Genomic DNA, 26,921 nt, shown 5'->3' with positions numbered 1-26,921 from the left:
GTCAAAGCCATTCTGTCTGAACTGAAAACTTTTTTAAAAAAGATAAAAACTAACCTTGTATCTTCAATGGAAGACATCATTACCGAACAACACTGACGATCGTTGAGGCAATCAATTTTTCTTGGTATCTCTATTAATTATTGCGCAAGGAGAAATGACCTGTTATGCTGGAAGTTAAGGCAAAGCGTAAGAAAATATAGTTTGGTAAAGTAATGGATGTCAAACCCACTACGATAGAAGCAGTTATAGAAGAGCATCACGGGCGCAAAAAAGTTGACATGTGGTGAGGTAGGGACTGTGATGGGGTACATATACAATTTGAATAAAAACACAAAAAAAAACCGACCCATACAAATAGTTTTTTCTAATAACTTTTATTCATGGAACTTTGTGTATAAAATGGATGAAATGTCACTAAAAACATAATCATGTGCACTGAAGAGCTATTGTTTGTTTTTATTTTAGGTGACTTTATTGGGAGGAACATGGTGTCCGTTGAGTTCATACGGCCGTGAGTCGTTTTATGCTTCGCACTGTAAAATAATTTCTTTATACATGACCAACTGTTAGATGATATGACATTTGTTGTATAGTTCTTTCTATATATATATAAGTAACTGTATCATGATCTGACATTTGTTGCACAGTGCAAATCATGTTGTGTTTTATTGTTTAGATATTTTCAAATATAACCATGTGAAGGATCTACTCTTTATTTTGCTTGACTTTATTGTTGTTTCCTGTAGACAATAATTAAGTAGGATAATTTTGATTCAGAATGCAATAAGGTCCGATCCATACTGTTGATGTTGTGTTATTTCCTTTTATACCTGGACTGGTGGATAAGGTTGAATTTTTTATACCATACTAGCCACTATGCACGTGGTACCCACGTGGGCTCTATTGAATTTTTTAAAAAAAAATATATAAACATTAAATTACTATTTTACCCCTCAAAAAAGATTTTTTGGAAATTACTAAATTACCCCTGGGACGTACACCAAAACACTGTTACTCAACCCCCACATTTTTCTATATATTAAAGATATCAATGTTTAAGTCTGGTACTGTATAATAGTTTGTTGAACAGTCAGATTTTGAGCGTGTTGCACGAATCTGTTGTTATTGAGGTTGTTGCTAGAATGAGTGCAACGAGTGCGGCAACTGCTGATAGTGCTAGTGACACCTGAGTAATCTATTGCTAATCAGGGTCGGCTCTACCCTATAGCCAAATAAACAACTGTTTAGGACCCTGCAGCTCAAAGGCCCCCAAAATAATTTAGCCCACTATTGTTTTTCAGCCCATTATTTTAATGGTTTATAACGTTTTAAATTGGAAATTAAAAAATTAAATTAGTCCTAAAACCTTTGTTTCTCTCGCTCTATCTTACGTTTTCCTCGCGCTTCTCAAACAAAAAAAACTCTTCGTATCCATTAGTATTCAGATTTTGCTTAGGGCCCCAAATGTCTTGAGCCGCCCCTTAGTAATATATGATTTTCTAATATATAGCTCCACCTTGGGAAGAATCCATTTTTGCTCTTTCCCGAGCTTATTGTTGTTCCCAGTAGACAATTAAGGAGGAGAAGTCTGATGCAAAAGTTTTTAAAGTTAGTAACTTGCTTTGCGCAATATATATGTTCTACAGGTGGCTACTCTCTTTCGTTGTCAGGATGATTTGCTTGGGTACTTCAAGACGTTCCTACATATCCCTCCCTGCCATGGGAATGTTCTTCGAGCTGATTGACCTAATATTTTTAGCTGTACTACCTATGCTTTGACCTTTCAGTAGTTCTACATACAGATAACTGTTTTAATTTACTTTGTAATATATGGTACAAATTATTGGCAAAATGTTGCTTAGGCCACCTGACCGTGTAACAATAGCTTGTTTCCAGCACATAAGTTATTGGTGTGGATTTTAAACACTGGTGGCTTATTTTGTATGATACATACATTTCTCTTGGAGGAAGAAAACTTCAATCAAACGTGTGTATTCAAAAATGGAAAAAATAAAATTTTGGGCATCCAACAACTATGGCCAATTTCACAGTGGCAACGTACTCTCTCTTTTTTAACACTTTAGGTATCGTGGTTTTTAATTTTAACAATGTGGAAATTCCGTCTAAGTACCGTCTCAAATAGTTAAAAATCAATTCTGGAATGAGTTTTGGGAATTTTGTTATATTCTTCTCCATTTTTTTCAATATTTTTAGCGAGTGGAAAGAAAGTTGTTTTGGTGAAGTCGGGTGGTTATAAGTTAACCACTCATATCAGAGTTTGAGGGAGTGTTTTTTTGCTCCCAGCGTTGGTTCCTCCAAACGCTCCAAGGGAATTATCAGCCACACACGTCTCATTTTTTCCACAAAAAAAAAGTAGGTACACCTCACACAAAATCCTCAAAATTCCCGATTTTACTAGTTTGTCCCTCAATCATAACTACAAAGGAAATAAAAAAGAAACATAAACAAAACAAAAAATAGGAATCAAAATATGAAAAACACGATGGATGCATTAAGAACAAACTAACAAGAAGATGATATTATTGTTATTAACATGTTTTTGCGGAAAGAAAATAAAGAAGAAATACACATGTGAAAATAAAGAAGAAATACACATGTTTGTTGGTTTATTCCACTTTATATTTTTTTTATTTCTTCTTTTTATTTCTCCTATGAGGAACAAACTAGTAAAATTGAGAATTTTGAGGATTTTGTGACATTGTAACTTCCTTTTTTTGTGGAAAAGATGAGACGCGTATGGCTCAAAATTCCCTTGGAGCGGTTTGAGGGGAACAAAAAATCACTCAGTTTGAGGTACATTGTGTCCCACTCTCGTGCATAGTTCGGGATTTCGGAATTCTCGAAATTCCGATAAATCCAAAAACCGAAATCCAGTAAATTTCAACCCTATTACATTCGGAATTTCAAATTCTTTCTGAATTTCGATTATTTCGACACTATATTCAGAATTCCAGTTTTTTGGAAAACCGAAATTCCGAGCGGAATTCCGGAGTTTCGTTCGAAATCACGAACTATGCTCTCGTGTCATTAAAGTAAGAATTGGTTGTGTGGAGATATATTCTTAGATATATATTATAGGTGTACTCTCTTGGCTCTATTTTCTTAGCATTCACATAGTCTCCAATATTTATAAAATTCTTTGACTAATTATGAAAAAGTAAGAGACTAATATAGAAAAATCAGACAATTGGATCACTCACAGAGACTCCAATTTTTTCTAAACTCTATTACTAATAATTTAGATTTAAAATTGTATTATATAAAATTGTAGTGTATGCCTAAACAAATAAAGTTGGATAGATTTAATGCATCATCCACTTTGGGATTTAGACATTTAGTCATTGTTAAGGATTTCAAAAACCACAGAAATTACGACATATTCCAATTAAATTTCTGAATTTATAAATTTTTTTTCAACACTATATATATATATATATATAAATATATATATATATATATATATATATATATATATATAATTTTCCACTTTAATTTGTTTTGGTTTGGTTGTGTGTGTGTGTGTGTGTGTGTGTGTATATATATATATATATATACACACACACACACCAAACCAAAACAAATTAAAGTGGAAAATTAAATTATACAAAAAATAACATCACAAAACATATAATGTAAAATTTTGCATTCATTATAATGCAAGCTCATATGTATAAAAAAATAATAATAATAACGGCAAACCAATAATGACAAATATTTTAAAATATATATAATACTACATGAAACTAAGCTCAAATAACAATTAATAGGAAACCGAAAACTGGTTGCAAATGCATCGAACTAACCTCAAATAATATTTAACAGAAAATTGGAAACTTGATACAAATGCAAACATTAAACTAATATTAAAAAATAATTAATGGAAAATCGGACTATGGATACAACTGCATTAAACTAACCTCAAAGAATAATTAACGAGAAATCAAAACTTGGATGCAAATACATCTAATTAACATAAAAAAAAAATTGTCGGGAAATCGAAAACTGGTTGGAAATGCATTGAACTAACCCTCAATGATTAAATTAATGGGAAATCAAAAACTAGATGCAATTGCATTGAACTAACATCAAAGAAAAATTAACTATAAATTGGGAACAGGATGCAAATGCGTAGAACTAATTTTAAATAATAATTAATGGGAAATTGGAAACCGGATGCAACTGCATTGAACTAATCTCAAAAAATAAACTGGATGCAAATGCATTGAACTAACTTTAAAAAATAATTAATGGAAAATCGAAAATTGTATGCAAATTCATTGAACTAACCTCAGACAATAATTAACGGGAATCGAAAACTATATGCAAATGTAACCTTATTGAACTAATCTCAAAAAATAAACTGGATACAAATGCATTAAACTAACCTCAAAAAATAATTAATGGAAAATCGAAAATTGTATACAAATTCATTGAACTAACCTCAGACAATAATTAACGGGAATCGAAAACTAGATGCAAATGCAACCTTATCGAATAATAAACGAAAAATCAAAAAATGGATGCAAATGTATTAAAATAATCTCAAAGAATAATTAACGGGAAATCAAAAATTGGATGCAAATGCATTGAACTGACCTTGAATAACAATTAATAGGAAATTGGAAATTGGAAATTGGATGCAAATACATTGAACTAACCGCATTGAACTAACCTCAAAAAATAAATAACGGAAAAGCGGAAACTGGATGCAACTGTATTGAACTAACATCAAAAAATAAATAACTGAATTAAAAATCGGAAACTGGATGCAAATGCATTAAACTAACTTCAAAACATAGTTGTGTTATATGTTGTGGGAATATCTCAATAAGTATAGTTTTGCATTTAAAATAGTATTTATCTTATCTCTTTTCGTATGATTGGGAACGCATTGCTATTCAAATAGCTTCAATATGAACTTCATCTTATTAGGCAATCTCACAAAACTTCAATCAAACTTCTATTATTAAACAACAAAATGAAGTTGAAGGGTTTTATCAATGGTGAGTTCTTTTTTTAATGGATAGTGGGGTTTTCACATTATAAGAAATTTGGATGAGTGATCAATATAATATTCATATATAATAGTTCTGCATATATAGTTGCAAATATTTTTCAGAATAATTAATATAACATAACATGTTCATAGATAATCTTTGAAGATCTCACATACTGAGTCATGTATAATTTAAAGAATAATTAACGAGAAATCAAGAACTGGATAATTTTTTATGAGCCCACATAGTAAATCAAACATAATTTATTTTTATGTCCTGTTTGAAGTTGATATTACACACCACATTGGATAATTAAAAGGAAATCGGAAACTAGATTCAAATACATTAAACTGAGCTCAAAAAGTAATTAACAGGAAATCAGAAACTTTATGCAAATATAATAAAGTGATAAACCAGACTAAAAAAGTAATTAACTAAAAATCGAAAACTGCATTGAACTTACGTCAGAGAATAACTAAAGAGAAATTAGAAATTGGATGTAAATATTTAAAAAATATTTAACGGGAAATTGGAAACGGTATGCAAATACATCAAACAAACTTCAAATAATAATTAATGGGAAATAAAAAACTGGATGCAAATGCATTGAACTAACCTCAAAAAATAATTAACAGAAAATCAAAAACTGAATGCAACTGGGTTGAACTAACCTCATAGAATAATTAGCAGGAAATCATAAACTATATGCAAATGCATTGAAATAACCTCAAAGAATAGTTAACGAAAAATCAGAAACCAGATGTAATTACATCGAACTAACCTCAAAGTATAAATAATAAAAAAACTAGATGCATATATATTGAACTAACCTCAAAGAGTTATTAACGGGAAGTCAGAAACTGTATACAAATGCAATGAACTAATATCAAAGACTAATTAACGAAACATCAAAAAATGGATGCAACTGCACTTAACTAATCTCAATGAATATATAATTAATATGAAATCATAAATTTGATGCAACTACATTGAACTAACCTCAAAAAATAATTAACGGAAAATTGAAAACTTGATGCAAATGCATTGAACTAATCAGTTGAAAGAACAATTAACTAGAAATCAAAAATTGGATGCAACTACATTGAGCTAACCTCAAAGAATAATTAACGAAAAATCAGAAACTGGATGCAACTGCATTAAACTAACTAAAATCAGAGATTAACTAATGGTAAATCAGAAATTGGATGGAATATCTTGAAGAATATTTAACGGAAAATAAAAAACTTGATACAAATGCATTGAAATAACCTCAAAGAATAGTTAACTAGAAATCAAAAATCGGATGTAACTGGTCGAACTAACTTCAAAGCATAAATAACCAAAAATTTGAAACTAGATGCAAATGCAGTGAACATCGAACTAATCTCTAAAAATAATTAACTGAAAATCAGAAATTGGATGCAGATGTATTGAACTAATCTGAAAGAGTAATTAATGAGAAATTGGAACCTGGATGGAAATGCAATGAACTAATCTAAAAAACTAATTAACGAAATATCGAAAACTGGATGCAATTGCACTAAATTAACCTTAATAAATAACTAACGAGAAATCATAAACTTTATGCAACTGCACTGAATTAAACTCAAAGAATAATTAACGGGAAATCGAAAACTTGATGCAACTGCATTGAACTAACCTCAAAGAATAATTAATGGGAAATCGAAAACTAGATGCAATAACTACATTGAACTAACCCACCTCAATGAATAATTAATAGAAAGTCGGAAACTTAATGCAAATGCATTGAACTAACCTCGAAACATAGTTATATTATTTGTATGAGAAATATAATGTCTCAACAAGTATAGTTTTGTATTTTAAATAGTGTTTATCATAATTCTTTTATTATGATTGAGAGTGTCTTGCTATTCAAGTAGATTCAATATCATCTTCACCACATTGAGCATTTTTATAAAACTTCAATTAAACTTCAATTATTAAACCTAACAACTAAAAGAAGCCGATAGGTTTTCTCAAGGTTTGGTGTTTTCTTTTTATTGAGAGTGGTGCAAAAAATTTGAATGAGTGATTAATATAATTTTCATATATATCTCATAGCTTTACATAATTGCTAATATTTTTATAATAATTTAATATAACGGCACCCGTTCGTAGGACGGGTTCGAAAACTAGTATGAATAGTAGAACTAAAACCTATAATCTACTATCTACTATCTATATACTAAAGCAGAGACCTCTAATAGAAGATTTTCTCTCTCCTATGTGGCACTCTAATATGAGAGTTAGTTTTTTTTCTCTCTCATGTGAAACACGTACATAGAACCTCTTTGGAGAGTTTTAGTGTATTTCTAATTCTTATATTTGAAGAGTTGGAGTGTATTTCCACTTCTTATATATTTGATAAGATAAACAAAATTGCTAAAAAATAGGTGATTTATAAAAGGTTACGAATCAAACATTTTTAATGTTCCAATTCTTATATATTTGATCATATAAAAAAAATTGCTAAAAATATGTGATTTGTAGAAACTAATTCCCTATTACAAATCATACAATTTTAATAAAAGCATGATTTATTTTTGAATATATCCTTAAACGGCCTCAAAACATACTTAAAAAAATTATACAAAAAATAACATCACAAAATATATAATAGAAATTTTTTTTAAAAAAATAGCGCAAAGCAATAATGACAAATATTTTAAAAATATATAATCTTGAATGAAACTTTAAAAAACAATTAATGGGGAACGAAAACTGGATGCAAATGCATCAAACTATAATCTCAAATAATATTTAACTAGAAAATCGAAACCGGATGCAAATGCAAATGCAATTATTAAACTAATCTTAAAAAGTAATATATAGAAAATTGGAATATGGATACAACTGCATTAAACTAACCTCAAAGAATAATTAATGAGGAAAATCAAAACTTTGATACAAATACATCAAACTAACAAAAAAAAAAATTGTCAGGAAAATCGAAACTGGATGTAAATGCATTGAGCTAACCCTCAAAGATTAAATTAACGGGAAATCGAAAACTGGATGCAAATGCATTGAACTAACCTCAAAGAAAAATTAATTATAAATTAGAAACATGATGCAAATGCGTGGAACTAATCTTAAAAATTAATTAACGGGAAATCGAAAATCGGATGCAACTGCACTGAACTAATCTCAAAAAAATAAACTGGATGCAAATGCATTGAACTAACCTCAAGAAATAATTAACGGAAACGAAACTGGATGCAAATTCATTGAACTAACCTCAAACAATAATTAACGGAAAATCGGAAACTAGATGCAAATGCAATTTTATCAAATAATAAGCGAGAAATCAGAAACTGGATGAAAATGCATTAAACTAATCTCACGAAATAATTAATGGGAAATGGATGCAAATGCATTGAGGCCCGACCTCAAATAACAATTAAGGGAAATTGGAAATTGGATGCAAATGTATTGAACTAATAAAAAGAATAATTAATAAGAAATCAGAAACTGGATGCAACTACATTGAACGATCACAAAAATAAAAATAGCGGAATTGAAAATTGGATGCATTGAACTAACCTCAAAATATAAATAGCGAAAAATGAAACTAAATGCAAATGCATTGAACTAACCTCAATACATAGTTGGGTTATATTGTGGTATTATCTCGATAAGTATAGTTTTGCATTTAAAATGGTGTTTATCTTATCTCTTTCCGTATGATTGGAAACTCCTTGCTATTCAAGTAGCTTCAATATATATGAACTTCACCTTATTAGGCAATCTCACAAAACTTCAATCAAACTTCTATTATTAAACAACAAAATGAAGTTGAAGGGTTTTATCAAATGTGAGTTATTTTTTTTAATGGAGAGTGAGGTTTTCATGTTATAAGAAATTTGATTGAGTGATTAATATAATATAAATATATAATAGTTATGCATATTTGCAAATATTTTTCAGAATAATTAATATAACAACACCCATTCATAGATAATTTTGAATATTCCACATAGTGAGAACACTGTTCATAAATAATCTTTGAATATTTCACATAGTGAGTCATGCATAATTTAAATAATAATTAATGGGAAATGCTGGATAATCTTCGATGATCCCACATAGTAAATCAAACATAATTTACTTTTTATGTCATGTTTGCAAAGACACTACATATGAATCAGTAGAAGTTGGTATTACACACTACATTGAATAATTAAAAGGAAATCGAAAGCTGGATTCAAATAGATAATAGAGCTCAAAAAGTGATTAAGCGAAAAACTTTATGCAAATGCAATAAACTAAACTCAAAAAGTAATTAACTAAAAATCGGAAACTGGGTGCAATTGCATTAAACTGACGTCAGATAAGAGATAACGGGAAATTAGAAATTGGATGCAAATCCCTTAAAAATAATTAACGGGAAATCGAAAATGGTATGCAAATACATCAAACAAACCTCATATAATAATTAATGGGAAACCGGAAGCTGGATGCAATTCAAATGCATTGAATTAAACTCAAAAAATAATTAAAAAAAAAAAAAAATCGAATGCAAATGCAGATTGAACTAACCTCATAGAATAATTGGTCGGAAATCGGAAACTAAATGCAAATACATTGAAATAATCTCAAAGAATAATTAACGGGAAATCAGAAACCGGATATAATTGCATCGAACTAACCTCAAAGCATAAATAATCATAAACTAAATGCAAATGCATTGAACTAACCTTAAAGAGTTATTAACGGGAAATCGGAAACTAAATTCAAATGCAATGAACTAATCTCAAAGACTAATTAATGAAACATTGAAAAATGGATGAAACTGCACTGAACTAATCTAAATGAATAATTAATGGAAAATTATAAATTTGATGTAACTACATTGAACTAACCTTAAAAAATAATTAACGGGAAATCGGAAACTTGATGCAAATGCATTGAACTAACCTCAAAGAACAATTAACATAAAATCGAAAATTGGATGCAACTGCATTGAACTAACCTCAAAGAATAATTAACGGAAAACTAAAAACTGGATGCAACTGCATTAAACTAAAATCATATATTAATTAATGGGAAATCAGAAATTGGATACAAATGCATTGAAATAGCCTAAAAAAATAGTTAACTGAAATCGAGTCGGATGTAACAAAGCATAAATGTCCGCTTTTTAGCCTTCTCACATGAGTAATTAGGAACCCAAAACGAAAGTGAGTTTATAAAAATAGAGTCTTACATGTATGCAAACTGTATAGAAATTGTAAATTATCGAACTAACCTAGAAAAACAATTAACGGAAATCTAAACTGAATGCGGATGTATTGAATTAACCTCAAAGAGTAATTAATAAGAGATTGGAACACGGATGCAAATGCAATGAACTAATCTCAAATACTAATTAACTAAACATCTAAAAACTGGATACAAGCGTACTAAATTAACCTTAATGAATAACTAACGGAAATCATAAAGTGGATGAAATTGTAATTGAACTAACTTCAAATAATAATTGGAAATCGAAACTTGATGCAACTGCATTGAACTAACCTCAAAGAATAATTAATGAGAATTTGGAAACTAGATGCAACGTACTACATTAAACTAACCTAAAAGAATAATTAATGGAAAATCAGAAACTTGATGCAAATGCATTGAACTAATAACCCTAAAACATATCTGTATTATATGTAGGAGGAATAAATATCTCGACAAATATAGTTTTACATTTTAAGTAGTGTTTATCATAATTCTTTTATTGTGATTGGGAATGTCTTGCTATTCAAGTAATTTCAATATTATCTTCGCCACATTAGGCATTCTCACAAAACTTCAATCAAACTTCTATTGTTAAACCTAACAATAAAAAGAAGTCGATGAGTTTTATAAAGGTTTGATGCTTCCTTTTTATAGAGCTATGCATAGTGGTGCAAGAAATTTAAATGAGTAATTAATATAATTTTCATATCTCATAGCTATGTATAGTTGCTAATATTTTTAGAATAATTTAATATACGACACCCGTTAAGAAGACACGTTCATCGACAAATCTTTTCAAGTGGGAGTAGTGTATTTTTGAGGATATAGAAACAATCAATCTATTTTAGTGATTTGTACACATTAAAACGTAAAATTTGTGATGATTTCTTGCTAAATCACCATAAATCTAATAAAACTATTATACAAGCTAGATCGAGTTTAAGATAATTTCATTTAAAATTACAAATTAATATCCTAAACCACAAAGTGAAGATGCTATCTCAATTTGATCCCTTAGTTTCCAAATACTTATGCACCATAATCACTGCTCATTAACGTATTTCGGTTTATTTTTAATAAAAATATATTGTAATTTAAAAATTTGCCGCTAAATCACCATAAATCTAATAAAACTATTATACAATATCGAGTTTAAGATAATTCTATTTGAAAATTTCGGATTAATATCCTAAACCACAAAGTGAAGTGGCTATCTTAATTTGATCCCTTAGTTTCCAAGTACTTATGCACCATTATCGCTGCTCATTAATGTATTTCGGTTTATTTTCAATAAAAATATATTCTAATTCGAAAATTTGCCGCTAAATCACCATAAATCTATGAAAACTATTATACAAGCTAGATCGAGTTTAAGATAATTATATTTGAAAATTATGGATTAATATTATAAACCACAAACTGAAGAGGCTATCTCAATTTGATCCCTTAGTTTTCAAGTATTTATGCACCATAATCGCTGCTCATTAACTTCTTTCGGTTTCTTTTCAATAAAAATATATTTTGATTCGAAAATTTGTGTAAAATATTTTGTAAAAACCTTTTCAGCACACAAAATATTTAATATATCCCGGGCGTATGCCTGGGTCCAAAATCTAGTCTATATACTAAAACAGAGACCTTTAAAGGAAGATTTTCTCTCTTATGTGGCACTCTAATATAAGAGTTAGCCTTTTCTCTATCATATGTGGCACTCTAATATGAAAGATAGTATTTTCTAATAGTCTACAATCCCACGTACATGCAACCTCTTTGGAGAGTTTGAGTGTATTTCTAATTCTTATATTTATAGAGTTTGAGTGTATTTCCAATTTGTATATATTTGATCAAATAAAAAAAATGTTAAAAAATAGGTGATTTGTAGAAGGTAATTTCCTATTACGAATCAAACACTTTTAGTATTAAAATTTTTATATATTTGATCAAATAAAAATAATTGCTAAAAAATAGGTGATTTGTATAAGCTAGTTCCTTATTACAAATCGTACAATTTTAGTGTCTACGATAAAGCACCGACTTATTACAAATATATCCTTAACACGGCCTCAAAATATAGTTAAAAACAACTATACAAAAAATAACATCACAAAATATATAATAGACAATGAAAAAAAAAATAACGGCAAAGCAATAATGACAAATATTTTAAAATATGTATAATACTGAATGAAACTAACGTAAAAAAACAATTAATGGGGAACCGAAAAATGGATGCAAATGTATCGAACTAACCTCAAATAATATTTAACGGGAAATCGGAAACTGGATGCAAATGTAAGCATTAAACTAATCTTAAAAAGTAATTAATAGAAAATCGGAATATGGATACAACTGTACTAAATTAACCTCAAAGAATAATTAACAGAAAATCAAAACTTGGATGCAAATATATCAAACTAACATCAAAAAATAATTGTCGAAAAATCGGAAACTGGATATAAATACATTGAGCTAACCTTTAAAGATTAAATTAACGGAAAATCAGAAACTGGATGTAACTGCATTAAACTAACCTCAAAGAAAAATTAATTATAAATTGGAAATATAATGCAAATGCGTGGAACTAATCTTAAAAAATAATTAACGAAAAATCAGAAACCGGGTGCAACTACACTGAACTAATCTAAAAAAATAAACTAGATGCAAAACCTCAAGAAATAATTAACGTGAAATCGGAAACTGGATGCAAACTCATTGAACTAACCTCAAACAATAATTAACGGGAAATCGAAAACTAGATGCAAATGCAATTTTATCAAATAATAAACGAGAAATCGGAAACTGGATGCAAATGTATTAAACTAATCTCACAGAATAATTAACGGGAAATTAAAAATTGGATGCAAATGCATTGAACTGACATCGAAGAACAATTAACAGGAAATTGGAAATTGGATGCAAATGTATTGAACTAACCGAAAAGAATATTTAATGAGAAATCAGAAATTGGATGCAACTGCATTGAACTGATCTCAAAAAATAAATAATGGGAATTGAAAATTGGATGCAACTGCATTAAACTAACCTCAAAATATAAATAACGAAAAATCAGAAACTGGATGCAAATGCATTGAACTAACTTCAAAATATAGTTGAGTTATATGTTGTGGGAATGTCTCGATAAGTATAGCTTTGCATTTAAAATGGTGTTTATCTTATCTATTTTCGTATGATTGGGAACTCTTTGATATTCAAGTAGCTTCAATATATATGAACGTCACCTTATTAGGCAATCTCACAAAACTTCAATCAAACTTCTATTATTAAACAACAAAATGAAGTTGAAAGGTTTTATCAAAGGCGAGTTATTTTTTTTAATGGAGAGTGAGATTTTCACGCTATAAGAAATTTGGTTGAGCGATCAGTATAATATTAATATATAATAGTTCTGCATATTTGTAAATATTTTTTCAGAATAATTAATATAGCAACACCCGTTCGTAGATGATCTTTGAAGATTTCACATAGTAAGTTATGCACAATTTAAAGAATAATTAACGGGAAATTTGGAACTGGATAATCTTCGATGATCCCACATAGTAAATTAAGCATAATTTAATTTTTATGTCATGTTTGCAAGGACACTACAGATGGATCAATAGAAGTTGGTATTACACACCACATTGGATAATTATAAGGAAATCGGAAACTGGATAAAAATACATAACTGAGCTCAAAGAGTAATTAACAGAAAATCGAAAACTTTATACAAATGCAATAAACTAAACTCAAAAAGTAATTAACTATAAATCGGAAACTGGATGCAATTGCATTAAACTAACGTTAGAGAATAACTAACGGGAAATTAGAAATGGGATGCAAATCCTTTAAAAATATTTAACGGGAAATCAGAAACGGTATGCAAAATACATCAAACAAACCTCAAATAATAATTAATAGGAAACTGGAAACTTGATACAAATGCATTGAACTTAACTCAAAAAATAATTAATCAGAAAATCAAAAACCGAATGCAACTGCATCTACTATCTATATACTAAAGCAGAGACCTTTAATGGAGGATTTTCTCTCTCCTATGTGGCACTCTAATATGAGAGTTAACATTTTCTCTCTCCTATGTAGTACTCTAATATGAAAGATAGTTTTTTTTTCTAATAGCCTATAATCCCACGTACATGGAACCTCTTTGGAGAGTTTGAGTGTATTTCTAATTCTTATATTTAGAGAGTTTGAGTGTATTTTCAATTCTTATATATTTTATCAAATAAAAAAAGTTGCTAAAAAATATTTGATTTGTATAAACTAATTCCCTACTACAAATCATACAATTTTAGTGTCTATGATAAAGTACCGATTTATTTCTAATATATTTTTAACACGACCTCAAAACATAGTTAATGTATAGGACCTATTGATGACATGTGGAGTCAGAGGTACAAAAGGGTCGTACGCAGAATTGTGAAGAGAAGACCTGATGCAGCGGATCAAGTCCGCGGTAACCTAACTGCCGAGAAACGCCATATAGGGAATGGGATGGGTGGAGAAATTTGGAAGGCGAGGGATGGAGAGGAGATGAACGAACCTGATGAGAGGGGGAGTTAGGAAAAAAGGGAGAGTATAAAAAGAGGAGAGAGGGGAGAGAAGAGGAGGTCCAAGAGATTGTAATTTTTTGAGTATACATTTTGGCGAAGAAAGAAAGGTGGGTGGAGAGGAAGAGATATCTGATGTGGCGACAGACGCCACCAGACTTATGCAAGAAGAAATAGTCAGGTTAAGAAACGAGAACGACGAGTTGAGAAAGGAAAGAGACACCGCACAGGAAGACATGGAACGTGGGGATCATCGGGGTAGTGAGATGGAAGGGGAAAATGAGGTATACCAGCCCGGGGAGTAGATCCAATAGAGGGCATCACGCTGGAAGTAGTATAGGCAATGATTGAGAAAGATAGAGAAGTGAACTGTGCGGTTGAAAAAGTGAACCAAAGTGCTGCTCAAAAGGAGGTTGCTAACCTCAATAAGAATCCACTGGCGGATTCGATCTGGAATTCGGAGGTACCTAAGAGATTCAGTCAACCAAGATTTGAAAGGTATGATGGGAAGGGCGACCCAACTGATCATTTGCATCATTTTAGACAACAGATGCCATTGTGGCAGGAAAATAAGTATGATGGACTGCCCTGCATGATGTTCCCTGCAAGCCTTAAGGGGGGAGCCTCGGATTGGTATTACCGCTTATCTTCACGAAGCATCAGTAGATTTGAAGAGCTAGAACATGCCTTCGTGGACCATTTCATCCACCAGAAAATAAGGGTAGTGGATATCGCGGCATTATTCAACATCAAACAGAGGTCAGGGGAATCGTTAAGGGAATTTATGTGCAGATTCAAAGAGGAGACCCTGAGGGTGGAGAATCTGGATGAGCATACAGCGGTCATTGCATTTCAGCACGGCTTGAGGCAGGGGACTAGGGTCCACGAAGTCGGTGTCCAAAATCGAAATCGCCTCTCAGACGCCTGTACCCAAGGGTAGAAAAATATATTGATGACGAGGACATAATGCAAAGAAATCGCGAGGGAACAAAAGATATCCGGGAAGGCGCGGTCGCGGGCGGTGGACAAAGATGATCGAAGAGATAGGGGCAAGAGAGAAGAAAGAGAAGGGAGATTCTACAGAGGGGAAAGTCGTGGACCCAAAAGAACTGGAGATCGGAACAGGAGAGATATTCGCGAAAAGAAAGAAAATGCCGTGAGATAGAACAAACACCTCTTTAACAGCCATTAGAGGAAATCTTGCCACTTATCAAAGGGGTTGCGGCATTATGAAGGACCCTTGAGAATACACCCGAGAGATAGAGGGGAAACCTTTTTGTGCCTATCATCAGATTAGAAACCATGCCACTAACGAATGTTATGCTTTGAAGTGGCTGGTGGAAAGAATGATTGAGAAAGGGATGCTCAGATAATATGTCACGGAGGTTTGTCATGCGGAGAGAGGGCAGGCTCCTGCTAGGATCTTGGGAACAATAAATGTCATTTACAGTGGAGAGACACTCGGAAGAAAGGCCCACCGAGACAAGATAAGAAAGACAGCAAGCTTACAGCAGGTAAATGAGGTGGCAAGCATGCCGGGGTTAGTGTTGGGAACCGCGATAGGCGAAGGAAACATAATGTTCACACCGAAAGACTTGGAATCAGTGATTTCGCCGCATGAGGATGCTTTGGTGATTACCATAGCAATGGGTAATTATCTAGTGAAGCGAGTGTTGATAGACTACGGAAGTTCGGTAGATCTGTTGTTTAAAGGGGCCATGGAAGAGATGAACATAGATAGAGATCAATTGAAGGTTCCTCAGACCAATTTGTATGGCTTCAATGGTAGCATGACAGAGCATATGGGAGAGTTAACGTTGCCAGTAACAGCAGGTCCGACGACGGTATTCACCAGGTTTATGGTAGTAGATACTGGGTCCTAATATAATGTCATTCTAGGGAGAAGATGGATTTATGAAATGAAGGCCATTCCGTCGACCTATTATCAGATGATCCGCTTCCCCGAGGTGGGGATGTACAAAATAAGGGGGGATCAAGTCGCCGCGCAAAATATACACCAGGTGACGATAAAAAATATGGTCCGTGGAATAGGAGGGGAAAAACCGACACGCGAGAAAGGAGAAGCATAGCAATTACAGGAGGCAGACTTAACTGAAGGATACGAGTCTCCTCAGGGACCGAAAACTCTGGATGAGATTGAGATCGTGAACCTGGGTGTGGGAGAGGAAGAGAAGTTTACTTCGGTCGGATCGGACTTGCCAGAGGAATGGAAAATCAAACTAGTACAATTATTGACAGAGAATGCTGACATATTTGCATGGGCGATTGAAGATATCACAGGGATAGATCCAGAGTTTGCTTGTCATCACTTGCATATGAAAGAAGATGCGAAGCCTGTAAGACAGAAGATGAGAAGCGTAAGACCCAAATACGCGGAAGGGATTCGCGAGGAGGTTATATGGCTTAAGGGCGTGGGGATAATCAGGGATGTGGAATGTACAGAATGGCTGTCCAACGTTGTCGCTGTTCCAAAAAAGAACGGCAAGGTCAGAATGTGTGTTGACTTTACAAACGTGAATAAAGAGTGCCCTAAAGACTGTTATCCTATGCCGTGAGTAGATGAGTTAGTAGATAGAACTGCTGGTTTCAAGGTGTTCTCTTTCATGGATGCGTCCATGGGATATAACTAGGTCGCGATGTTCGGCCCAGATCAAGAGAAGACTACCTTTGTGGTGGAAGGAGGAACTTACTGTTATACAAGAATGCCTTTTGGTTTGAAGAATGCGGGGGCTACATTTCAGCGGTTGGGGGAAAAAATGTTCGAAGACAAGATTAGGAAGGGCATGTAAATATATATTGATGATATGGTGGAAAAAAACATGTCAGAAGAGGAACATTTGAGGGGTCTCCAAGAAACTTTTCACATACTTCGGAGGCATAGGCTGAAACTGAACCCCGAGAAATGCACATTCGGGGTATCTTCGGGAAAATTCTTAGGTTACATAGTCACGTACCATGGAATAGATGCCAATCCCGAGCAGATTAGATCCCTAGTTGAGATGTCGTCCCCTCATAATGTAAAGGAGGTGCAACGGTTGGCAGGAAGGGTCGCAGCATTGAACAGATTTATATCTAAATCATCGGACAAATGCAGATTGTTGTATCGGTTGTTGAGGAAAACGCCAGATTTTTGATGGACCACTAAGTGTGAGGAAGCCTTTCAGGAGTTGAAGGTTTATTTAGGAAAAGCACCTTTGCTATCGCGGCCGGAGCAAGGAGAGAGATTGTATCTTTATTTGGGGGTTTCAGAGTACGCGATAAGCTCAGTCCTGGTGCGTGTTGTAGAAAAAATAGAGAAGCCAGTTTACTTTCAAAGTAAAACCATGCTAGCCGCAGAGACGCGATACAGTAGAATTAAGAAGTATGCCTTAGCGTTGATTTTCTCTGCATTGAAGTTGAAACCCTATTTCGAGGCTCACTCAGTGGTAGTGATAACAAATCTGCCCCTCAAGCAAGCGTTGAAGGCAGAAAAGTTAGGCAGAATGCTGAAATGGCCAGTGATGCTTAGTTGTTACGAAATCCAATATCAGATTAGAACAGCGGAAAAAGCACAAGCCATGGCGGAGTTCCTAGCAGAATTTCCAGCCGAGGATCCCACTTGGGGAGAGGAAATGGTCATGGATCAGGAGGAAGAATCTAGACGTGATCCCTTGGACCCTGGGGATATGCACAATGGATGGAGAGTATTCGCGGATGGATCAGCTACAGATACCGGAAATGGGATTGACGTGGTTTTGGTGACTCCTGAGAACACAAGGCTGGAGTTGTCAATGAAACTGGGATTCGCAGCTTCTAATAATGAATCTGAATATGAAGCAGTGATAGCAGGTTTAGATTTGGCACAAGATTTGGGAGTAAGCAAGTTGTCGGTGTTCTCTGACTCTAACTTGGTTATTTGTCAGATGAATGGGGGGTTTGTGGCGCGTTGTCCAAGGATGGAACGATATCTGGAGGTTCTACAATGAAAAGCCAACAAGTTCAAAAGGATTCAGTTTGCCCATTTGGGCCGCAAATGAAAAAACATACATTTGAAGCTTTTAGCATATGGTCATTTGCGGCTTCCGTGAAACAGAGGGTCGTTCTATTGAAGTAAGAGTTTTGAGCAGGCCAAGTACATCAGAGAAAGAGGGTTTGTGTCTCACCATTGAGAGGGAGGCAGGTTGGATGACGCCTATTAAAACTTTTCTTATGGGAGTAGAGATAGAGAATACAAAGGAGAGACAAAAGATGGAGCAAGTAAGTCAGAGATATGTTCTGTTAGATAGGGATTTGTACAGGAAGAGTTTTAGCGGGCCACTATTGAGATGCATAGGGCCACAGCAGGTGCAAGAAGTGTTGGCCGAGGTACATGAAGGTGATTGTGGAAGTCACTCAGCTGGTCGAACAACAACCCATAGATTGATATCTCAGGGGTATTTTTGGCCTCATATGAAGAGGGATGCAACAGAGTATGCAACAACTTGTGAGAAATGCCAGAGGTTTGCACAACTCATCCATTCCCCAGCAGAGCCGCTGTATAATGTGTTTAGTCCATGGCCATTCGCCATGTGGGCACTGGATATAGTGGGGCCCTTGCCCATGGCAAGCGACAAAAGAAGATTTATGCTGGCCGCCACTGATTATTTCACCAAGTGGGTGGAGGGAGTGGCACTACAACAAGTCAAAGAAGAGAATGTGAAGAAGTTCCTTTGGGAGAACATAATATGCAGATTCGGATTGCCCTATACAATCATTGCAGATAATGGAACATAATTTACTGGGGGAAAGGTACGTCAATTCCTTCAAGCCTACAAAGTGAAACAAGGGTTCTCGGCGCCATAAAATCCGGAGGGGAATGGTCAAGCGGAGGCATCAAACAAAATCATCATGGACAATTTAAAGAGAAAGTTGGAGGACATAAAGGGAGCGCAATGGGGATGAATCAATCAGGTTTTATGGGCTTATCGCACCATAACCGCTTAACTTCGACGAATGAATCACCATTCGCAATGGCATATGGAGTAAAAAGGCTGTCATACCGGTGGAAATGATAGAGAAAACGACAAGAACCGGCCGTGGAAATGGGTCTAAATGAGAAGATATTAGCCATTGAGTTGAATGTAATTGAGGAAAAAGAGATACGTACCGCGATACGACCGAGGAGTATCATAGAATTTCTGAGACAAGATGATAAACGAGTAAAGCCGCAGGGATTCATAATTGGGGACTTGGTGCTGCGAAGGGTTACCCCAGCCACTAAGAAGGAGAATGACGGCAAACTAGGACCCAACTGGGAAGGACCGTATGTCGCGGACAAATGAAAGGAACCGCACCTACAAGATTGAAACGCCGGCAGGGGTAACGATTGAGAAACAATGGAATATAAGAATGCTGAAGAAATTCCATGAAAGAAGCAGTGTTTAGCTTTCGGCGCCATAGCATTTTTTTTTGTATATGTATTGTGTGTGGAATTCTAAGTCAATGAAATAAAAAATGCATTTCTGGCACCATAGCATGAATACTGGTCGTTCAAAAACAGCGGGGGGAATGAGCCCTTCGCGGACGAAACATCCGAATCAAACTGGGGGCAAAATGAGCTGCCCCCATCAGGCTTCACATCCATTCAAAGAGAGCGGGGGGGACGAGCCCTTCGCGGACGCAACGTCCGAATCAATCAAGGGGCAAAATGAGCTGCCCCGCATTAGGCTTCACAGCCGTTCAAAGACAGCGGGGGGGATAAGCCCTTCGCGGACGAAACGTCCGAATCAAACTGGGGGCAAAATGAGCTACCCCATCAGCTTCACAGCCGCTCAAAGAGAGCGGGGACGAAGTTCTTCAGCGACGCTAACGTCCGAATCAATCAAGGGGCAAAATGAGCTGCCCCGCATTAGGCTACATAGCCATTCAAAGACAGCGGGGGGGATGAGCCCTTCGCGGACGAAACGTCTGAATCAAACTGGGGGCAAAATGAGATGCCCTCATCAGGCTTCACAGCCATTCAAAGAGAGCGGGGGGGACGAGACCTTCGCGGACGCAACGTCCGAATCAAACTGTGGGCAAAATGAGCTGCCCCTATCAGGCTTCACGACCATTCAAAAAGAGCGGGGGGGACGAGCCCTTCGCGGACGTAACGTCCAAATCAAACTGGGGACAAAATGAGTTCCCCCATCAGGCTTCACAGCCGTTTAAAGACAGGGGGATGAGCCTTCGCGGGACTAACGCCCGAATCAAACTAGGGGCAAAATGAGTTGCCCCTATTAGGCTTCACAGCCGTTCAAAAAAGGCGGGCGGGGGGGGGGGGGGACGAGACCTTCGCAGCGGACACGTCCGTCGAATAAAACTGGGGACAAAATGAGTTGCCCCCATTAGGCTTCACAGCCGTTCAAAGACAGCTGGGGGGGATGATCACTGCGCTAGTATACACTTGAATCAAACTTGGGGCAAAATGAGCTGCCCCATTAGGCTTCACGGCTTATCAAAGACAAGCGGGGAGGTCAATTAGGAAGCAAACTTAGGTAAGACAGAAAAGAACTCCAACGCTAAAGAGATAAAAAGTATATTCAATGGGAATTAGATTTGCTAACAAGGAACTCGGGAATGCAAAACAACTGACATTATAAGCCTGCTGGGCATACCCAGAAATACAGGCGAAGGATATAATACAAAAAGTGCAATGAGTCATAGTAGAGGGATTACAACAAACACAAAAACACAAGTTTCGCTTAGACAAAGACATGAATTCAAATGCGTTACTACTGCCCTTCGGTTGCATCCTTCGGAGTGGACGCCAAATCCCCTTAACTAGAGGAAGGAGGATCGTTATCCAAGTCAATGGGAGAGGCAACCACACTGGATGTGGGTAGAGGCATCACTTGAGTAGCAACATCAGTGGGGGAAGGGACCTGAGTGGGAGCGGGCAGGTGAACAGAGGTTGGAATATCCGCTGCTGGAGGGGGAATGGGAAGAAGACGGCCAGACGCAGTGAGAGCTTCAAGCTGTTGTTTAAGTTCACGGCTAATCTTCTTCTCGGCTAGACTACGAAAACGGTTTGCAGCCTCCATCACATCCTTGTCTACAGCGGCTTGAGTAGCTATCTTACCCGCTGCTTTTTGGCCCTCGAGTTTGGAGGTAACACCGGATACATAGTCGCGATGCTTATCTTCAGCCAGCTGGAACTCCTTTTGATTCTTCACAACTATTATTCGAAGATCGTCACGATCTTTCTCCAACTTGGCATATTTGGCCTTCCAGCCATCAGGGACTTCAATCTCTTGCTTCACGGTCTCCAGCGATTCCAGCGTGTTGGTTAAGCCGCGGACCACGTAGCCAATGTCCAAACTCAACTGAAAAGAATGATGGGTTACCAAAATATCCAAATGAAAAGATAAGTTGCAAGGAGAAAAATTGATACCTTTTCCCAGTCGTGGTAGATGGAAGCTTTATGCGAAGCAAACGAGCCAGAGTCTCCATATGCTTGGTCTTTTGAAAGATGCGAGCTGAAGAAAAGAGAGGCCGCAACAGCGGTGTTTTCTAGGGCCGAGTCACGAGTTGTTATATCCCGTTCCCTGGCCCTGAATTGAGGGGGTCATATGTCAATGGCACCAGATGGCAATGACCCAGATGGGTAGGGTTCTTTACCAGGACATCATGGAGGACCAATTGGCCGCAACGCTACAGATGCGGGTTCAGTGAAGGCAGGAGCAACGGTTCTAGCCTTTTTGGCTGGGGGACTCTTGGCTGCAACTTCGGGGGCCTCCTCCCCGTCCGAGTCACTTTCCCAAAGTTTGAGCTTATTAGTGGCCATGGCAGCGTCAGGTACAGCGGATGAGGGTTGAGTAAAGTCGCCTTCCCAATCTGCCACGGCAGAGTAGGAAGAGGGGGCGGTATTAGGAGTAGCGGTATGAGATTGAGCGGCAGCTCGTTGGGCAACGGCTTTGGAGTGGTATATCTTGTTGGTGTACTTGAAGGACTTGAAGGCCTTTCTTTTAGGGTGAGGGGAGGATTTGGGAAGTCTTTCTTTGGGTGGTGCTGGGCGGTAGAGCGAACCTTGATAGTTACCAATGATTTTCAATGAAGGATCAAGGAGAAGAGGGTTGCCCTTGTCTGAATCTATACCAAGAACTTCACACTGGGCACTTCCCAAATCACTCGAGCCTTTGGAAAATTGCGATGAGACGCCGTGTAAATTTTAGATCGCGAATCAGGGCTCCAACCTGTGTCACAGAAGAAAGACGAGTTAAAAGCAAGTTAGGAAAAGGCACTGCGAACCAAAAGATGTTACGTACCACTAGAAAGGAAACTGAGATGCCTTAGAGAAACTTCAAATGAAAGATCCACGGATAGAAAACTACCGGACACATATAACGGATAATAATGCCATACTTTGTCAGAGGTAGTAATGTGGAGGACAAAGGACATACGACTTCTTCTGTGGACGGGTACAAAAGGATTGGTATCCTACGCTACCAAATTTGGTACTTTTCTTTATATAATAATGAGCTATTATGTCGCAGAGTTGGATTTTGGGTGAATTGGTTTTGTTGTAGTAATTCGCGGCGTATAAGATGCGCCAAAAGTTACCAATGCCTTGGCATGGGGGGATGTTGAAGTGGTTACATACCTCGACATCTAGAGGAGTTAAGGGAAACCGCAAGCCTGCAGCTATCTGACCTACGGTAGCGATGAAACAACCGGGCCGCGGTGTGACTAGATGTGGGAAATGGGTAACGCCAGGCACGTGCTCAAGGATCACGTCGGCTGGGATGCCGTAAGCAGTTTTAACGGCATCTAAGTTGGGTCTACAGCAATATGAAGGTGGGGGAAGAATAGTGGCTTTCCTTCCTGAAGTGGAAGGTTCCGCGGCAGGGCTAGAAGTGTCAGAAGCCGTTGATTCAGATCGTTCCGTGGTATGACCGCTAGATCTGGAGGTGGAGGACGCGGATCCCCCGGAGTGAGTGCCTGAGGTACTCACAGATTCGGATTCCAACATGATAGAATCCAACAAGTTGGAGAGCCCCAACTGAGGTAACAAGGGGGAAATAAACCACGAAGGGAAATGAAGGAACAGTTACACGAATAAGCGTAATCGGGTACAAAGGCCAGGAGCAAAGAGGATGAAGACAAACCTGAGGTAACAAGCAGCAAAGAGCAACGAAAACGAAGAACAGTGAAGAAAACTCGAACCTTGAGCGGCCAAAAATCCACCGGAAACAAATAAACAGTGAGAAGGAGGAGCAGAGTGAGAAAAGTGAGAGGGTTTAGATGCAAAAGAGGGGTTTTGAAGAAAGAGAGATGTTTAAGCGGGATACTAAGCGGCAGGGGTAAAAACGTAATATCAACAGAAAAAAGGACTAGAGGAAAAAGGACACGTGGGTCTTTGAAAATTGAAAAGGCAGGTTTGATGCGTGTGCGCCGAAAAGACAGGTTTCCTACACGTGCGCCTTGGCCACGTGGATGATGGCGCACATGCAAAGGAGGTGTGTGCCAGAGATGGAATATTTGGAGGGGGAGGTTGGGGATGATTCTCGGAACCGTAGACTGTCCGCGAACCACAAATGATACCGCGGAATGTCAACGGGACCAAGAGGGGCATCTGTATAGGACCTATTGATGACATGTGGAGTCAAAGGTACAAAAGGGTCGTACGCAGAATTGTGAAGAGAAGACCTGATGCAGCGGATCAAGTCCGCGGTAACCTAACTGCCGAGAACTGCCATATAGGGAGTGGGACAGGTGGAGAGCTGGAAGGCGAGGGATGGAGAGGAGATGAACGAACCTGATGAGAGAGGGAGTTAGGAAAAAAGGGAGAGTATAAAAAGAGGAGAGAGGGGAGAGAAGAGGAGGTCCAAGAGATTGTAATTTTTTGAGTATACAGTTAAAAATAATTATACAAAAAATAACATCACAAAATATATAATAGAAAATAAAAAAACATAATAATAACGGCAAAGCAATAATGACAAATATTTTAAAATATATATAATACTGAATGAAACTAACGAAAAAAAACAATTAATGGGGAACCGAAAATTGGATGCAAATGCATCGAACTAACCTCAAATAATATTTAATGGGAAATCAGAAACTGGATGCAAAAGCAAACATTAAACTAATCTTAAAAAGTAATTAATAGAAAATCGGAATATGGATACAACTGCATTAAACTAACCTCAAAGAATAATTAACAGAAAATCAAAACTTAGATACAAATACATCAAACTAACATCAAAAAATAATTGTCGAAAAATTGGAAACTGGATACAAATGCATTGAGCTAACCCACAAAGATTAAATTAACGGGAAATCGAAAACTAGATGCAACTGCATTGAATTAACCTCAAAGAAAAATTAATTATAAATTGGAAACATAATGCAAATGCATGGAACTAATCTTAAAAAGTAATTAACGAGAAATCAGAAACCGGATGCAATTACACTAAACTAATCTCAAAAAATAATTAACGGGAAATCGAAAACTGGATATAAACTCATTGAACTAACCTCAAATAATAATTAACGGGAAATCGGAAACTAGATGCAAATGTAACTTTATCAAATAATAAACGAGAAATCGAAAACTGGATGCAAATGCATGCATTAAACTAATCTCACAGAATAATTAACGGAAAATCTGAAATTGGATGCAAATGCATTGAACTGACCTCAAAGAACAATTAATAGGAAATTTGATGCAAATGTATTGAACTAACCGAAAAGAATAATTAATAAGAAGTCAGAAACTAGATGCAACTGCATTGAACTGATCTCAAAAAATAAATAACGGGAATTGGAAATTTGATGCAACTGCATTGAACTAACCTCACAATATAAATAACGGAAAATCGAAAACTGGATGCAAATGCATTGAATTAACCTCAAAACATAGTTGAGTTATATGTTATGGGAATGTCTCGATAAGTATAGTTTTGCATTTAAAGCGGTGTTTATCTTTTCTCTTTCCATATGATTGGGAACTCCTTGCTATTCAAGTAGATTCAATATATATGAAGTTCACTTTATTAACCAATCTCACAAAACTTCAATCAAACTTCTATTATTAAACAACAAAATGAAATTGAAGGGTTTTTTTTTATCAAAGGTGAGTTCTTTTTTTTTAATGGAGAGTGAGGTTTTCACATTATAAGAAATTTGGTTGAGTGTTCAATATAATATTAATATATAATAGTTTTGCATATTTGCAAATATTTTTCAGAATAATTAATATAACAACACCCGTTCATAGATAATCTTTGAAGATTTCACATAGTGAGTCATGCATAATTTAAAGAATAATTAATGGAAAATCGGTAACTGAATAATCTTCGATGATCCCACATAGTAAATTAAGCATAATTTACTTTTTATGTCATGTCTGCAAGATGGATCAGTAGAAGTTGGTATCACACACCACATTGGATAATTATAAGGAAATCGAAAATTGGATTAAAATACATAACTGAGCTCAAAGAGTAATTAACGGGAAATCGGAAATTTTATGCAAATTTTATTAAACTAACGACAGAAAATAACTAACAGGAAATTAGAAATTGGATGCAAATCTTTGAAAAATATTTAATAAAAAATCGGAAACGGTATGCAAATACATCAAACAAACCTCAAATAATAATTAATAGGAAACTGGAAACTGGATGCAAATGCATTGCACTTAACTCAAAAAATAATTAACAGAAAACTCAAAACTGAATGCAACTGCATTGAACTAACCTCATAGCATAATTGGTGGGAAATTGGAAACTAAATGCAAATGCATTGAAATAACCTCAAATAATAGTTAACGGGAAATCAGAAACCGGATATAATTGTATTGAACTAACCTCAAAGTATAAATAATCAGAAACTAGATGCAAATGTATTGAACTAACCTGAAAGAGTTATTAACGGGAAATCGTAAACTGTATCCAAATGCAATGAACTAATCTCAAAGACTAATTAACGAAACATTGAAAAATAGATGAAACTGCACTGAACTAACCTAAATGAATAATTAACGGGCCGGGAAATTAAAATTTTGATGTAACTGCATTGAACTAACCTCAAAAAATAATTAACGGGAAATCGGAAACTTGAT

The 26,921-nt window shown here is 35.7% G+C and overlaps 2 protein-coding genes across 2 annotated transcripts; both read left to right on the top strand.

The window, feature by feature from the left end:
* The first annotated feature begins 16,365 nt into the window (after positions 1-16,365).
* On the top strand, positions 16,366-17,643 carry LOC147486687 (uncharacterized). Its single transcript, XM_086573816.1, has 3 exons — positions 16,366-16,677; positions 16,969-17,340; positions 17,485-17,643. The coding sequence occupies exons 1-3, from the start codon at positions 16,366-16,368 to the stop codon at positions 17,641-17,643; spliced, it is 843 nt and encodes a 280-aa protein (XP_086429942.1).
* Positions 17,644-18,177: 534 nt separating this feature from the next.
* Positions 18,178-18,819, top strand: LOC147486686 (uncharacterized). The gene has a single exon (XM_086573815.1). The coding sequence runs from the start codon at positions 18,178-18,180 to the stop codon at positions 18,817-18,819; it is 642 nt and encodes a 213-aa protein (XP_086429941.1).
* The last annotated feature ends 8,102 nt before the right edge of the window (positions 18,820-26,921 follow it).

Source organism: Coptis chinensis, chromosome 7, assembly GCF_015680905.1.
Source record: "Coptis chinensis isolate HL-2020 chromosome 7, ASM1568090v1, whole genome shotgun sequence".
NCBI lineage: Eukaryota > Viridiplantae > Streptophyta > Magnoliopsida > Ranunculales > Ranunculaceae > Coptis > Coptis chinensis.
The sequence above is the reverse complement of the archived record's forward strand: the minus strand, read 5'-3'. Positions and strand labels throughout refer to the sequence as shown.

What these genes read in the sequence shown, in the direction of transcription:
- LOC147486687 (XM_086573816.1), top strand. Translation starts at nt 16,366, where the DNA reads ATGCCGGGGTTAGTGTTGGGAACCGCGATAGGCGAAGGAAACATAATG. An exon ending in TAACAGCAGGTCCGACGACG is followed by an intron (nt 16,678 to 16,968) that starts GTATTCACCAGG and finishes GAGTCTCCTCAG; the next exon opens with GGACCGAAAACTCTGGATGA. An exon ending in TTCCAAAAAAGAACGGCAAG is followed by an intron (nt 17,341 to 17,484) that starts GTCAGAATGTGT and finishes GGATATAACTAG; the next exon opens with GTCGCGATGTTCGGCCCAGA.
- LOC147486686 (XM_086573815.1), top strand. Translation starts at nt 18,178, where the DNA reads ATGCTAGCCGCAGAGACGCGATACAGTAGAATTAAGAAGTATGCCTTA.